The 12169-nt window shown below is 67.6% G+C and overlaps 7 protein-coding genes across 7 annotated transcripts; 2 read left to right on the top strand and 5 right to left on the bottom strand.

The window, feature by feature from the left end:
• Nucleotides 1–387: 387 nt before the first annotated feature.
• On the top strand, nucleotides 388–1699 carry MICPUCDRAFT_51890 (uncharacterized protein; the record flags this gene model as incomplete). The annotated part of the gene is made up of 2 exons (XM_003062002.1): nucleotides 388–1422; nucleotides 1459–1699. One exon carries the CDS (start codon nucleotides 388–390, stop codon nucleotides 907–909), a length of 522 nt encoding a protein of 173 aa, XP_003062048.1. The 3' UTR covers nucleotides 910–1422; nucleotides 1459–1699.
• Nucleotides 1700–2526: 827 nt separating this feature from the next.
• MICPUCDRAFT_70146 (uncharacterized protein) lies at nucleotides 2527–4220 on the bottom strand (the record flags this gene model as incomplete). Its single annotated transcript, XM_003062203.1, has 2 exons — nucleotides 2527–3385; nucleotides 3568–4220. The coding sequence occupies 2 exons, from the start codon at nucleotides 4218–4220 to the stop codon at nucleotides 2527–2529; spliced, it is 1512 nt and encodes a 503-aa protein (XP_003062249.1).
• A 186-nt stretch (nucleotides 4221–4406) lies between these two features.
• On the bottom strand, nucleotides 4407–5131 carry MICPUCDRAFT_51893 (uncharacterized protein; the record flags this gene model as incomplete). The annotated part of the gene is made up of 2 exons (XM_003062204.1): nucleotides 4407–4732; nucleotides 4825–5131. 2 exons carry the CDS (start codon nucleotides 5129–5131, stop codon nucleotides 4407–4409), a joined length of 633 nt encoding a protein of 210 aa, XP_003062250.1.
• A 117-nt stretch (nucleotides 5132–5248) lies between these two features.
• MICPUCDRAFT_51894 (uncharacterized protein) lies at nucleotides 5249–5827 on the bottom strand (the record flags this gene model as incomplete). The annotated part of the gene is made up of 1 exon (XM_003062205.1): nucleotides 5249–5827. One exon carries the CDS (start codon nucleotides 5825–5827, stop codon nucleotides 5249–5251), a length of 579 nt encoding a protein of 192 aa, XP_003062251.1.
• A 681-nt stretch (nucleotides 5828–6508) lies between these two features.
• Nucleotides 6509–6691, top strand: MICPUCDRAFT_9774 (twin arginine targeting family; the record flags this gene model as incomplete). Its single annotated transcript, XM_003062003.1, has 1 exon — nucleotides 6509–6691. A coding segment is annotated over one exon (183 nt), but the record flags the coding sequence as incomplete, so codon positions are not given.
• A 2232-nt stretch (nucleotides 6692–8923) lies between these two features.
• Nucleotides 8924–10007, bottom strand: MICPUCDRAFT_70148 (uncharacterized protein; the record flags this gene model as incomplete). Its single annotated transcript, XM_003062206.1, is given in 4 exon segments — nucleotides 8924–9239; nucleotides 9777–9808; nucleotides 9810–9942; nucleotides 9944–10007. Coding segments are annotated over 4 exon segments (516 nt in total). The 5' UTR covers nucleotides 9979–10007.
• Nucleotides 10008–10438: 431 nt separating this feature from the next.
• MICPUCDRAFT_21120 (uncharacterized protein) lies at nucleotides 10439–11762 on the bottom strand (the record flags this gene model as incomplete). The annotated part of the gene is made up of 4 exons (XM_003062207.1): nucleotides 10439–10636; nucleotides 10765–11013; nucleotides 11169–11327; nucleotides 11670–11762. 4 exons carry the CDS (start codon nucleotides 11760–11762, stop codon nucleotides 10439–10441), a joined length of 699 nt encoding a protein of 232 aa, XP_003062253.1.
• Nucleotides 11763–12169: the final 407 nt, after the last annotated feature.

Genomic DNA, 12169 nt, shown 5'->3' on the forward strand with positions numbered 1-12169 from the left:
TCGCGATGAGGGTGGTTCTCTCTTCCTGACCGCGCCCCCCGCGCGATCCCGACCCTCACTCGCGCGCGACAGATGGGCGCGGTGAGGGTCTCGCGAAGCGTCCGACGCCTTCCCCCCTCCCGACGTGCGAGGGGGCCGCGGCGCGCGCGTCTTCTGATGCCTTCCTTCCATTCGTTTATTCGTTCGTCCTGCCTTCCGAACAGAAAGAGGAATTCCGAAACTCGCCCTCGCGCCACGCTAAAGTCATTCACCCATCGCTCGGTTTCAACATTTGATCGCATCCCCTTTCAACTGACCGATGAACACATTTATTGCTGTAGGGGGCATCGCCGCCACAGCTAGGGCCAGATCGTCGACGCGCTCGCGGCCCGCTGACCCGACCGCGCGATGTGGTGGTTCCCGACATCGCACGCCGCGGGCGCGGAGGACGCGTCCTCGTCGCGAGATCGCGCGGAGACGGAGACGGCGTCGAAGGCGGCGACGACGGCGGCGGCGACGACGGCGGCGGCCGACGAACCCGATCGCGCGCCGGATGCCGACACGAAGAAGAAGGAGGGCGGAGACGGCGCGAAGGCGGAGGAGGAGGAGGAGGAGGAGGAGGAGGAGGAGGAGACGTGCGGGTTCTGTAAGTTCATGAAGGGCGGCTCGTGCAAGGCCACGTTCGTGAAGTGGGAGAAGTGCGTCGACGCCGCGAAGGAGCGCGACGACGATTACGTCGCGGAGTGCGCGAAGCAGACGGAGGCGCTGCGCGACTGCATGCTCGCGGATCCGGGGTACTACGGCGAGATGCTCCCGGACGAGAAAGAGGACGACGACGAGAAGGGCGGCGACGGGAAGAAGAAGGAGAAGGAGGAGGTCACGGAGGAGCCCGCGGCGAAGACGCGCGCGGAGAAGGCCCTGGGGAAGTGACGCGACGCCCATTAATAAAAACGACAGTCTCCCCGCCCGCGCGCGTCGTCAGTCCGAATCCGAATCGCTCGCGTCGGCGAACCCCGCGAACCCCCCGCCCGCGGCGCGTCGCGCGTCTTCCTCGCGCTTCTTCGCCTGCTCGCGCTCCTTCGCCTTCCCCTTCAGCTGCGGCGTCGGCAACGCCGGCCGCGCCTCGGCGCGCTTCTTCTTCTCCTTCTCCGCGATGGACTCGTCCTCGAACCCGGCGAAGCGGCTCGACTCGTCAGGGTCCTTCTTCTTGTGCGACGTGAGCAGCTTCGACGCGCTGGGGGCGTTACCGCCACTCGCGGCGGCGAGCCTCTGTCGCCGCGCCTCGCGCTCCTTCTCTCTCGCGGCGCGCTGCGCGTCGGTCTCGCCCTCGCGGCGCCGCGGCGGCCTCGGCTTGTCCGCCGCCGCCGCGGGGGTGCTCGGCGCCGACGAGAGCGCTGGCGACGGCGGCTCCGACGCCGCCGACGAGAGCGCCGGCGACGGCGGCTCCGACGCCGCCGGCGCCGGCGCCGGCGTCTTCGGCTCCTCCTCCTCCTTCTTCACCTTCTCCGCGGCTTCGATCTCCGACGACGTCGCCGGCGCGTCCGCGAGAGGCGCGCACGGCGGGGACGGCAACGTCAAGTCGCCGTCCGCCTCCGCCTCCGTCTCGCCAGCGTCGTCCGGCTCCGGCTTCGTCTTCTCCGGCGTCGTCTCCGGCGTCGGCGCCGCGCTGCTCGCGGCGGATTTCATCTCGTCGAACCCGTGACCACCACCGAGCGTCGCGACGACGGAGTGTTCTTCGTGTTCTGAAGAAGAAAGTAACGGCGCCTTCGCGTCGGTCACGTCGTCGTCGTCGTCGTCGTCGTCCGAGTCCTCGTCCTCGTCCGCGCCGAACGTCGCGGGCGTCTTCGGCGGCGCGACGGCGGACGCGTTCTTCCCTTTCCCGCCCCCGTTCGTCGCCGTCGCCGTCGCCGGCGTCGGCGGGAGGTCGTCTCCGGGCTTCGGCATCGGCCCTGGCGGGGGCGCGCACGCGATGAGGATCTTCTCGATCGCCTGAGGGACGTTCCGTACGAGCGAAAGTCAGGGTGGACTTGAAAGGCGTCAGTCGGAGTTGAAAGGCATCGAGGGCGGGGATTGAACGCGAGGGGTGGGCGGAGAGAAACGACGGCAAAGTCCTTAAGGAATCGCGTTCACCACGCCGACGCGGTCGTATGGGGACCAGTGTGAGATAGAACGCGCCTGACCGCCCAACCGCGCGCCGAAGCCGGTGAACCGCCGCGTCAAACCGCCGAGCCCGCGGTTTAAATACGCCTCGCGCGACGTGAGTAAATCGCCCGCCGCCTCTCTCGTGAACCCCGCCAACGACGCCATGATCAGCACCAGGGCGTCGTCGCCGCTCAGCAAATACCTCCGCATGATCGTCCTGAGCTGGGACAAGTGCTCGCGCTTCGTGTCGAAGTCGTCTTGGACGTCCGCGATCTGAGGGTCGAAGGTCCATACGAGCGATGATATCGGGGTGGAGTTCAAAGGCGTCAGATGGCGTTGAAAGGCATCGAGGGCGGGTATTGAAAGCGAGGGACCCTGGGCGGAGAGAGACGACGGCAAAAGTCTTTAAGGATCGGCGTTCACCGCGCCGACGCGGCCGTATGGGAACCAGTGTGAAGAAGAACGCGCCTGATCGTCCATCTTCGTCAGCTTCGCCAACGCGTTGTCTTCCAGATACTGCAGCTGCTGCGCCTGTAAGTTCGCCATCACCTCGAGCGCTTCCATACACTCCTGGAGCCTCTCCCGGAGCGCGTACGCCTCCGAGGCCTGGTACTTCCCCTGGACTTCCTTGATCTGTTTGTCCTTTTCGCCGATCATCCACTTCTGGCGGCCGTTGTCCTCCTCTGAGGGTCGTTCCATACAAAGCGATGTCGGGATGGAGTTGAAAGGCGTCAGAAGCGGAGTTGAAAGGCAACACGGGCGGGGATTGAAAGCGAGGGATGGGCGGAGAGATGCGCCGGGCAAAGTCCTTAAGGATCGGCGTTCACCACGCGAACGGGGTCGTATGGGGACCAGTGTATAGGACGCGCCTAAGCGCGCGAGCTCGGTGGTGAGCTTCGCGACTTGCTTCGAGTCGACGCCGTCGGCGCCGCCAGAACCGCCGCCGCCGAACCCGGAGAAGAACCCGCCGCTCTGGATCCTATGCCGCGCGGCCTCGCCCTCGAGCACGGTCACGCGCGCCCTCAGACGTTTGATCTCCTCCGCGGCGGACATCAACAGCGCGCGGTTCACTCCGTCCTCCGTCTCTCGCGCCGCCTCCACCGCTTCGCTGGACTGCTCCTTCAAACCCATCATCGCGCGCAGCCCCGCGTTCTCCGCTAAGATCATCTCCTTCTCACGCGCGTGCTGCGTCACGATCATGTTGACGTCCGCGTCCTCGTGCCACTTGATCCGCTCCACGGTTTGCGCGGGGACTTTCACGTAACTGGGGTGGACGGAGTTGAAAGGCGTCAGTGGTGGAGTTGAAAGGCGTCGAGGTGTGTCGGGATGGATTGAAACCGTGGGGTGATGGGCGGAGAGAGACGCCGGGCAAAGAAACTCCTCAAGGATCGGCGTTCACCACGCGAACGCGGTCGTACGGGGACCGGCGCGATACGAACGACTCACGTGGGTTTCATCGAGCGCATCCCCTCCACGGGCATCCACTTAGCCGCGTACTGCGCCGCTTGGAACAGCGCCACCGTCTCCGTCGCCTTGCTCGCGAGCGCGTCCGCTTCTTCGCTGAGGTCTTTGCCCATCGCGCCGAACGCGGACTGGACGTTCGAGACGTTCGACGCGAACGCGAGGCGATCGAGCGACGCTTTCACGCGCTCCGCCTCCTCCTCCGCGGACTCGAAGTTCGCCTTCGTGGCGACGAAATCGAGCTTCGCGCGCACCTTGGCCGCGAGCGCGTCCGCGTCGCCGTTCCCGCCGCCGCCGTCGTATCCTCCGCCGCCGCCTCGCGCGCCGCCGAACCCGCGGTCGGAAGGGCGCGGCCCGGGCGGGAGCGACGACGGCATCCGCTGCGAGGACGACGACGACGACGACGACGACGACGCGCGTTGACGCGCGGGTTCGACCTGCGGCGACGCGAACGGCGCGGGGTGCTGCGATCGCGACGCGGACGCGCGCGCGCCCTGGGATCTCGCCTTGCTGTACTTGTCGTCGTCGTCGAGCGACGACCGCGCGGAGCCTCCTCCGCGTCGAGACATCGCGGCGTGCGTGACGGCGCGGGGGCGGACTGAAGTAGGACGCGACCGATCGCGGATCGCGCTCATCATCGCGAACGATGAAATCAGATTCTTTTTCGACAGTCGTTTGGCTGCTGCGTGAATTCGTCGTCGTCGCGTTCGAATACGCTCTTCGACTCGTCGTCGTTCGCGCGAGGACGCCCTCGTCGGGTCCGCGCGCGCGCTCGCTATCTCTACTCGCGATCAAAAGAAAAGAAAACGCTCGCCCCGCGAGCGTCACTCGCACACGCCCGCGACGAGGACCTCGTCGGCGCCGACGCCGACGCCGACGAAACCCCCGCCGACGTCCCCAACCCCCGCCGCCGGCTGGGCGTTCCTCAGACGCACCCCGTGCGTCTTGATCCGATGCCGGCTGAACTCGCCCTGGCTCGAGAACGCGCGCTCGCACGCGCCGAACGTGCACCGGTACGGCTTCTCCCCCGTGTGCGTCCTCGCGTGAGACGCGACCGCTTTTTCCGTCTTGAACGCCTTGCCGCAGCCCTCGTGCGGGCACGCGTGCGGGCGGCTCGTCGTGTGCGTCATCGCGTGCGAGCGAAGGACGCCTGAGCGAGAGGTTCGAAAGGAGAGGGTTAGGGTACGGTTTTAGGGTTAGGGTTAGGGGTAGGGTTCGAGGGAGGCGCGAGGAAGGACGAACGACTCGGAGACGCGAGCGATGGACGGACGCGCGGGGCGACGCGACGGTCGTTCAGGCGTTGAACGCGTGTTGAACGCCTCGACGCGCCTGCGGTTTGGAAGCGTTTCCCGCACAACGCGCACTCGTGCTTTGCGTCGTGCTTCTGCGCGTGCGTCCGCAACCGATCCCTCGTCGGGAACGCCTCCTCGCATCCGTCGTGCTCGCACCGAAACGGCGTCGTCCCCGAGTGCACGTTGGCGTGCTCCGCGAGTTTCGCCGGGTAGTAAAACCTCGCGCCGCACGTCTCGCACTGAGGGTAATCGTCCATACACGCGAACGTCGGGGTGGAGTCGAAAGGCGTCAGTTGAAGTTGAAAGGCATCGAGGCGTGTCGGGATCGTGAGCGAGGGACCCTGGGAGGAGAGAGACGACGGGAAGTAAAGTCCTTAAGGATCGGCGTTCACCACGCCGACGCGGTCGTATGGGAACCAGTGTGAATTCAACGGACTCTCCTTGTACTTGCCCTCCCGCTTCACCGCCTCTCGCTTCTCGCGCTGGGACGTGCTCGCCAGCCTGCGCGCGTGCTCGAGCATGACGTCGCACTGCGCGGTCGTGAGCCGCTGCCAGTGGTTCACGTGCGTGACCGGGACGCGCGGGTCGCGGCGCTCGCGATGCTTCGCGAGGAGAAAGTCGTAGGACACGAGCAGCTGCGGTATCCGCGCGATGGCGAGCCCGTCGGAGGGGCGGAGGCGTCTCCATCGCGTCGAGACCGGCTTCGGCGCGCGGCCGTCCTTCGTGTCGAACGACACCGCGCCGGGGAGGAGCGACAGGGGGACGTCGTCGTCGGACGACTCCGACCCGCTCGCGTCGTCGTCGTCGTCGTCGTCGTCGTCGTTCGTTTCCTTCGACGTCGTCGCGCGCGCGCGTCGTCGCTTCGCGGACGCGGCGCGCCCCGCGGCGTCGACGTCGAGCTCGAGCGACCCGGGGTTCTCCAGCGTCTCGAGCGGCGCGTCGTCCGCGTGCATGACGCGCGGATTTGGCGGTGCGCCTCGGTGCCCCCCCGCCGCGCGCCGCGAGATTTGGACGTTAGAACCGGAGCGCGCGCACGCCGCGGACTGGACGGGATGACGATGACGATCATGAATCGCGATCGTGAATCGTCCACCGGGCCGGCCGCCGCGCCGACGGCCGAGCACACAGCGCGCCGCGCACGATACCGGACCGCGTTCATCACACGATGGCATCGCTCGCGATGACGTTCGCGTCACCGACGCCGCGCGCCGCGGCGTCCGTCCGCGTCGCGCGACCCCGCGCGCGCGTCGCGGTCGCGTCCGCCGCGGCGGCGACGACGACGACGACGACGACGCGCCCGAATTCGCGGCGAGCCTGGCGCCTGACCGCGCGCGCGTCCGTGGCCGGCGGCGCGCCGTCCGCGCTCCTGACGCGCGCGGTCCAGAGAAGGACGTCCCCGCGAGGGAGAACCCTCACGGTGCGCCTCGCGTCGTCGACCCGCTCTCCGCGCGTCGCGGAAGAACCCGCGAGGAGGGAAGGAGGGTTTCGATCGATTCGACGCGCGACGATCGAAGCGCTTTTTCCAACGACATCCGCTCGCTCGCGCCCTCCGCGCGTCCATCCGTTCATCTACCCTAAAGCCCTCACCCGTTCCACCCGTTCCATCCGTCCGCGCGCAGATCACCCCCGCGGCGTCGCTCTTCGGCGTCGGCGCCCCCGAGGCGCTCGTCATCGGAGTCGTCGCGCTTCTCGTCTTCGGCCCGAAGGGCCTGGCGGAGATCGCGAAGTCGCTCGGGCAGACGCTCAAGGCGTTCCAGCCGACGATCCGCGAGCTTCAGGACGTGTCGAGGGAGTTTAAGGCGACGTTGGAGGACGAGATCGGTCTTGACGAGCTTCGGAACGACCTCGCGACGCCGACGCCGACGAAGCGCGCGGCGGAGGCGGCGGCGCCGGCGACGCCGGCGACGCCGGCGACGCCGGCGACGCCGGCGACGCCGGCGGAGGGCGACGCCGAGGGCGGCGACTTGGAGACGGTGACGGAGGAGATGAAGGCGGCGGCGGCGGCGGCGGCGTGGGGTGCGCCCGCCGAGGTGCCGTCGGATCTCGCCGCGCCGGAGGATGAGGCTCGGACCAGCGGCGGCGGCGATGGCGGCGGCGGCGGCGGTGGCGGCGACGGCAACGCGTCGTCGTCGTCGTCGTCGTCGCCGACCGACTCGATCCAGGCGTGAGCGTCGCGGGTCGAGGACGATAGACGACGCGAGTCGAGGTGATTTAATGAAGACATCGAAATCGAACGCGCGTGCGTGCGAAACGAAACGAAACGAAAAGAAACGAAACGAACGCGCGCGGAGTCGACGAACGCGCGCGCCTCGTCGGCCCGACTAATAATTCGCCAGCCTCGAAACACGTGGTGCACGCCGTCCACAGATCTGAATGGAACATTATTCCGCGGCCTCTCCCCCTTCATAACCGCGGCGCCCGCCCACGCCCGTCGGCGCGCGCGCTCGATGTGGCCGTCGCCGAAGTATAAGAAAGGCGGGGACAGAGAGAAAGACGGCGGCGTCGCGGAGGACGACCCCGCGGATTCGGTCGCGATGGATCGTTCGACGAATCGCTCCGCGTCCCCGTCCCCGCCGAGCTCGGGCCCGAGCTCGTTCAATCGCGACGCGTCGCGACCGCACGGGGCGCTCTCCTACGGCTCGCCGACGCGCGCGCCCGGCGGGTTCGGCGGCCGCGCCGACGCGGACGCGCCGACGCGCACGCCCGCGACGAGAGGAGACGCGGGGGCCGCGCGCCATCACGCGCGCCATCCCTCCGCCGCGTTCAGCGAGTCGGAGCCCGGCGAGGAGGGCGAATCCGACGCGAGCGAGGACGGATCTGACGACGGCGACGACATGGACGTCCTCGGCACCGCGGGGAAGATCGGTCTCGGCGCGAACGACGACGGCGTCTCGTCCGCGACGTCCAACGAGAAGATGCGCCTGTTCGATCTCGCCGTGCGCATGTCCACCGAGATCGAAGTGCGCGAGCACCGACGACACATGAAGCGCTACAAGGCGTGCTTCACCGGAAGGGAAGCGGTGCGATTCTTACTGACGAATCGAATCGCGAGAGACACGCGCGACGCCGTGGCCATCGGCCGGCAGCTCCACAAGGCTGGCCTCCTCGGCCCGATCCGCCGCTCGCGGCAGTTCGCGAACCGGAGCTTCTTGTACCGCTTCAACGACGCGATGACGCCGGGCGTGCAAGCCGCGCGTTGGACGCTCGCGAACGAGATGTCGAAGATGCAAGGCCGGGTCAAAGACGTCTGCGCCGTGGTCGAGACGCACACGGCGGCGACGCACGCGATATCGAGCGAGCACGCGGTCGCGATGAGCCGCGTGGAGCAAGTGTACACGGAGATGCGCGGGCAGCTCGCGCGAACGAAAGCCGCGACGTTCGTCCTCGCGTTCGCGTGTTTCGGGCTCGCCGCGGTTGATCTCAGCGGCGGCGGCGACGGCGACGGCGCGGGGCTGGGGTACTTCTCGCGCACCAAGTTTACGAGCGCGCCCGGCGTCGTCGACCGCGCGTGGGCCGCGCGCGTCGCGATCGCGATAGTCGCCGCGGCGCTGTCGACGCTCGCCGCGTGGCTCGTCACGGATCGAAAGTCGCTCGACACGGTGTTGTACACGCGCGACTGGCTCGAGGACGGCGAACTCGCGGGCGAGCTCCTCGGAGACGACGGCGACGGCGGCGCCGCCGACTTGATGTCCCCGGGACGTCGCGTTGGGAAGACCCCGGGAGGAATGAAGCAGGGCGCGCCGCCGCGCGGGAAGGCTGCCGGCGGCGTCAAGGCGGGCGGCGACCGCGACGCGAGGACGGAATCGTCGTTCGTCCGTCGCATCTCGCTCGGCGGAATCGGCGAGGCGGGGGACGGCGCGTCGCCCTCCTCGATCAAGCGCTTGGGGAGCATACACCGGTGGTTCAGCCGCGGCGGCGGCGGCGGCGCGCCCGGCGGCCCCGCGGCCGAGCTCGCGCGGCGCCTCCGACCCGAGGACCGCGCGCTGCCGCCGCCCGCGGCGGACTCGGCAATCTTCGCGAACGAGGCGCAGGCGCCCGTGGGGATCCGGTTATCCCCCGAGCGCCCGATGCAGTGGCTGCCGGAGGGCGAGAACCGCCCGGAGGATGGCGTCACGTGCCCGGCGCAGACGCCGTTTCCGTTCGAGACGGAGCTCTTCAAGGGGAAGGCGATCATCAACCTCAGGGGCCTCCAGAACACCCCGGCGCGCGTGTTCAAGGGCAAGGCGAGGTACATCCAAGTCAGCGTCCAGGGGCGGTTCAAGCGCCCGGTCGCGATGGACGACCTGCAGATGGGCATATCCCTCCCGCGCCCGCTGCGAAGACTCCCGACGCGATGGCTTCTCAACCTGTGCACGCGCGTGATTCGCACGCTGGGCGCCAAGTACGGCTTGGAGATCACCGACCCGGCGGCGCCGAAGCCCTACGCGGCGGCGCCCGTCATCACGTGCGCGGACGCCATCGCGTGCAACGCCCCCGGGGAGGAGCCGGACGTGTCGCTCCCTCCGGTGGAGGACACGCGGCGGGTGCCGTGGCTGCGCGATACGTCGTCGGACGCGTCCACGATCGGCGGGTGTCTGACGGCGCCGGAGCGACGGAAGAAGATCGCGAAGGTGATGCGCGACGCGAGAAAGTCGCGCGGGAAGGAGGTTCGAGACGAGGAGGCGGCGATGAACAAGGCGCGTTCTTCTCGCACTGGTCCCCATACGACCCCGTCGGCGTGGTGAACGCCGTTCCTTAAGGACTTTTGCCATCGTATCTCTCCGCCCACCCCTCGCTTTCAATCCCGACACACCTCGACGCCTTTCAACTCCGCTTCTGACGCCTTTCAACTCCACCCCGACATCGCTTTGTATGGAACGATCCTAAGGCGCTGGGAGGCTCGTACCGACCGTCGCCGCCGTACGACGGACTCGTACCCTCGTACGACGTCGACAGCGTGTGGACGTTTTCGTTCTGGATGTCACAGATCGACTTCGCGAAGTATTCCATCGACCTCGGCGTCGGGAAGTTTGACCTGGTGCCCATCATGGACGGGCAGCCGTTGACGCTGCTGGCGCAGACGCGCGACGGCGCCGACGTGTTGTTTCGGTTCGAGCTGTGGCATCAGCGGCTGCTGCCGGCGGCGCACGCGCACAGGGTGCCGGACGCGGTGACGATACGCGAGCCGTACCGACCGAAAGGCGGCGGGAGCGGGAGGAGCGAGGGGGGCGGGGGCGGGGGCGGGTTCACGAACGACGAGCTGAGGGTTCGAAGGCGGGGCGCGGACGGGTCGGAGCGTATCAGCGTGGAAAACAGCGACGAGGAGTCCGAGGGGAGGAGTAGGAGCGGTGACGAGTCGAACTGATGATTGTTCAACGCTCGCCGACGCGCGAGCGCGCGAATCTTTCGTTTTCTCGCATAAAAAGAAGAAGACTTCACCGCCTACGGTATCGTACAGTACACCAAGTGATCGCTCGTTTACCCTCCCATCCCTTCCCTTCCCTTCCCTTCCCTTCCCTTCCCGCGGGAAGAAGACCCCAGCCCAGCCTCCTCGAGATAAATTCGCCGTCGCCGTCGCCGCGCGTTTACTCGTCCTTCGTGCAGTCCTTCCCGCCCTGGAAGCAAATGATCAAGAACAACACGAGGATGATGAACAGCACGCCGCCGCCGAGCATGAGCTTCATCTTCAGGTTCTGCCACCACATCTTCCTCCTGAGCGCCCGCCCCGTCCTGTGAAAGTTATCCGCCTGGAACCGCAAGTTCTCCGTCTTGTCCACGAGAAGCTGTCGAACAGAGACGCGGAGGGTAACGATCGGTCAGGGGTCGACTTGGTAGATTTGATGACGTGTCGTGTGGGAGTGTACACGCGACGCTATGGGCAAACAGTATGAAATTGTGTACACGCGCGCACCTCGATCTTCTCGCCGCGGTCCAGCACCTTCTCGATGTTGTCCATCATTATCTCCTTCACCTCGCTCACCTGCTGCTGCACCCTGGTCACCTTGCTGATCTGATCCGGGTTCGCGGTGCAGTAGTCCATGTGCTCTTTCAGTTTCGGCCCGAACGATCGATCGAGCGAGTGCGCGATCGCGTCCTTCGCGCGATCGGCGAACGTGCCCTTGAACTCTTCCTTGACGCGTTCGAGGCACGCGAACGGCACCTGTGAGGGTCGTTCCATACGAGCGAACGTCGGGGTGGAGTTGAAAGGCGTCAGAAGCGGAGTTGAAAGGCGCCGAGGTCGGGGATTGAAAGCGAGGGATGGGAGGAGAGAGACGACGGCGAAAGTCCTTAAGGAACGGCGTTCACCACGCCGACGGGGTCGTATGGGGACCAGTGTGATGTAGAACGCGCCTGTCGGCCAAACTCCTCGTCCGCGACGACCAAGAAGACGTACCCGTCGTCCGCGAGGTAGTTGAACGTGTGGTGGTCCGCCACGAGCGTGAACTTCGACTGCGCGGAGAGCTTGTCGAGGATCTTGGGGAGCGTCTGTCGTGTCGTTCGTGGTGGTTGCGGGGGCGGGCGGGGTGAGAAAATAAAAATGTTCGAACAGAACGACCGCGCCGGGAGGAGGAGGAGGAGGACGCGCGAGATCTCGCGCGCGCGCGCGCGCGGGCGGTTCGCGACGCGCGCGCGACGCGCCGCGGTCGTCCGCGCGCGCGATCGACGCCTCGCGTCGTCGCGCGGCGCCGCGCGCGCGGAGATCTCGCGACGACGCGCGCGCGGCGGCGAGGAGACGAGACGGGACGGCGAACGGCGCGCGACGACGCCGCGTGCGAGGAGAGCGGCGGGGCGGAGAGCGCGCGCGCGCGCGCGCACCTCGGCGGCGACGGTCGCGAAGTTGCCCGTGTGCGCGGTGTACTCCGCGAGCACGGTCGCGCCGCGCGCGACGAACGAGTAGATGAGCGGCATCGTGTGTGGTCCGACCGACGCGCGCGACGTCGCCGCGCGTCACAAGATGGCCGTAGTCGGGGGACGACGTCGCGCCGGAGAATTTCGATGCTTTTTGAACGCGCGCGTAGTACGAGTACACGAGTACGCGCGTTCTGACTGCTCGCGCATACGAGCGAGCGAAACCCAGTCAAAAATTGCCACCTCGGCGCATCCTCGGCGGCGTTCGTTGTTACCCACGCCGGCGTGGATTTTATCCCAACCCACCAACCGCTATTAATCTCGTCGCGTGACGCGCGCGCGCGACGCAAAGACGCCCGCGCGCGCACGAGAGAGACGCGGCGCACGCACGACCGGATCGCGCACCGAGAGAGGACGCGCGCGCGACGCAAAGACCCCCGCGGAAGGATCGTATCGAGTCGTCGTCT

Source organism: Micromonas pusilla (assembly GCF_000151265.4).
Source record: "Micromonas pusilla CCMP1545 genomic scaffold MICPUCscaffold_11, whole genome shotgun sequence".
Classification (NCBI taxonomy): domain Eukaryota; kingdom Viridiplantae; phylum Chlorophyta; class Mamiellophyceae; order Mamiellales; family Mamiellaceae; genus Micromonas; species Micromonas pusilla.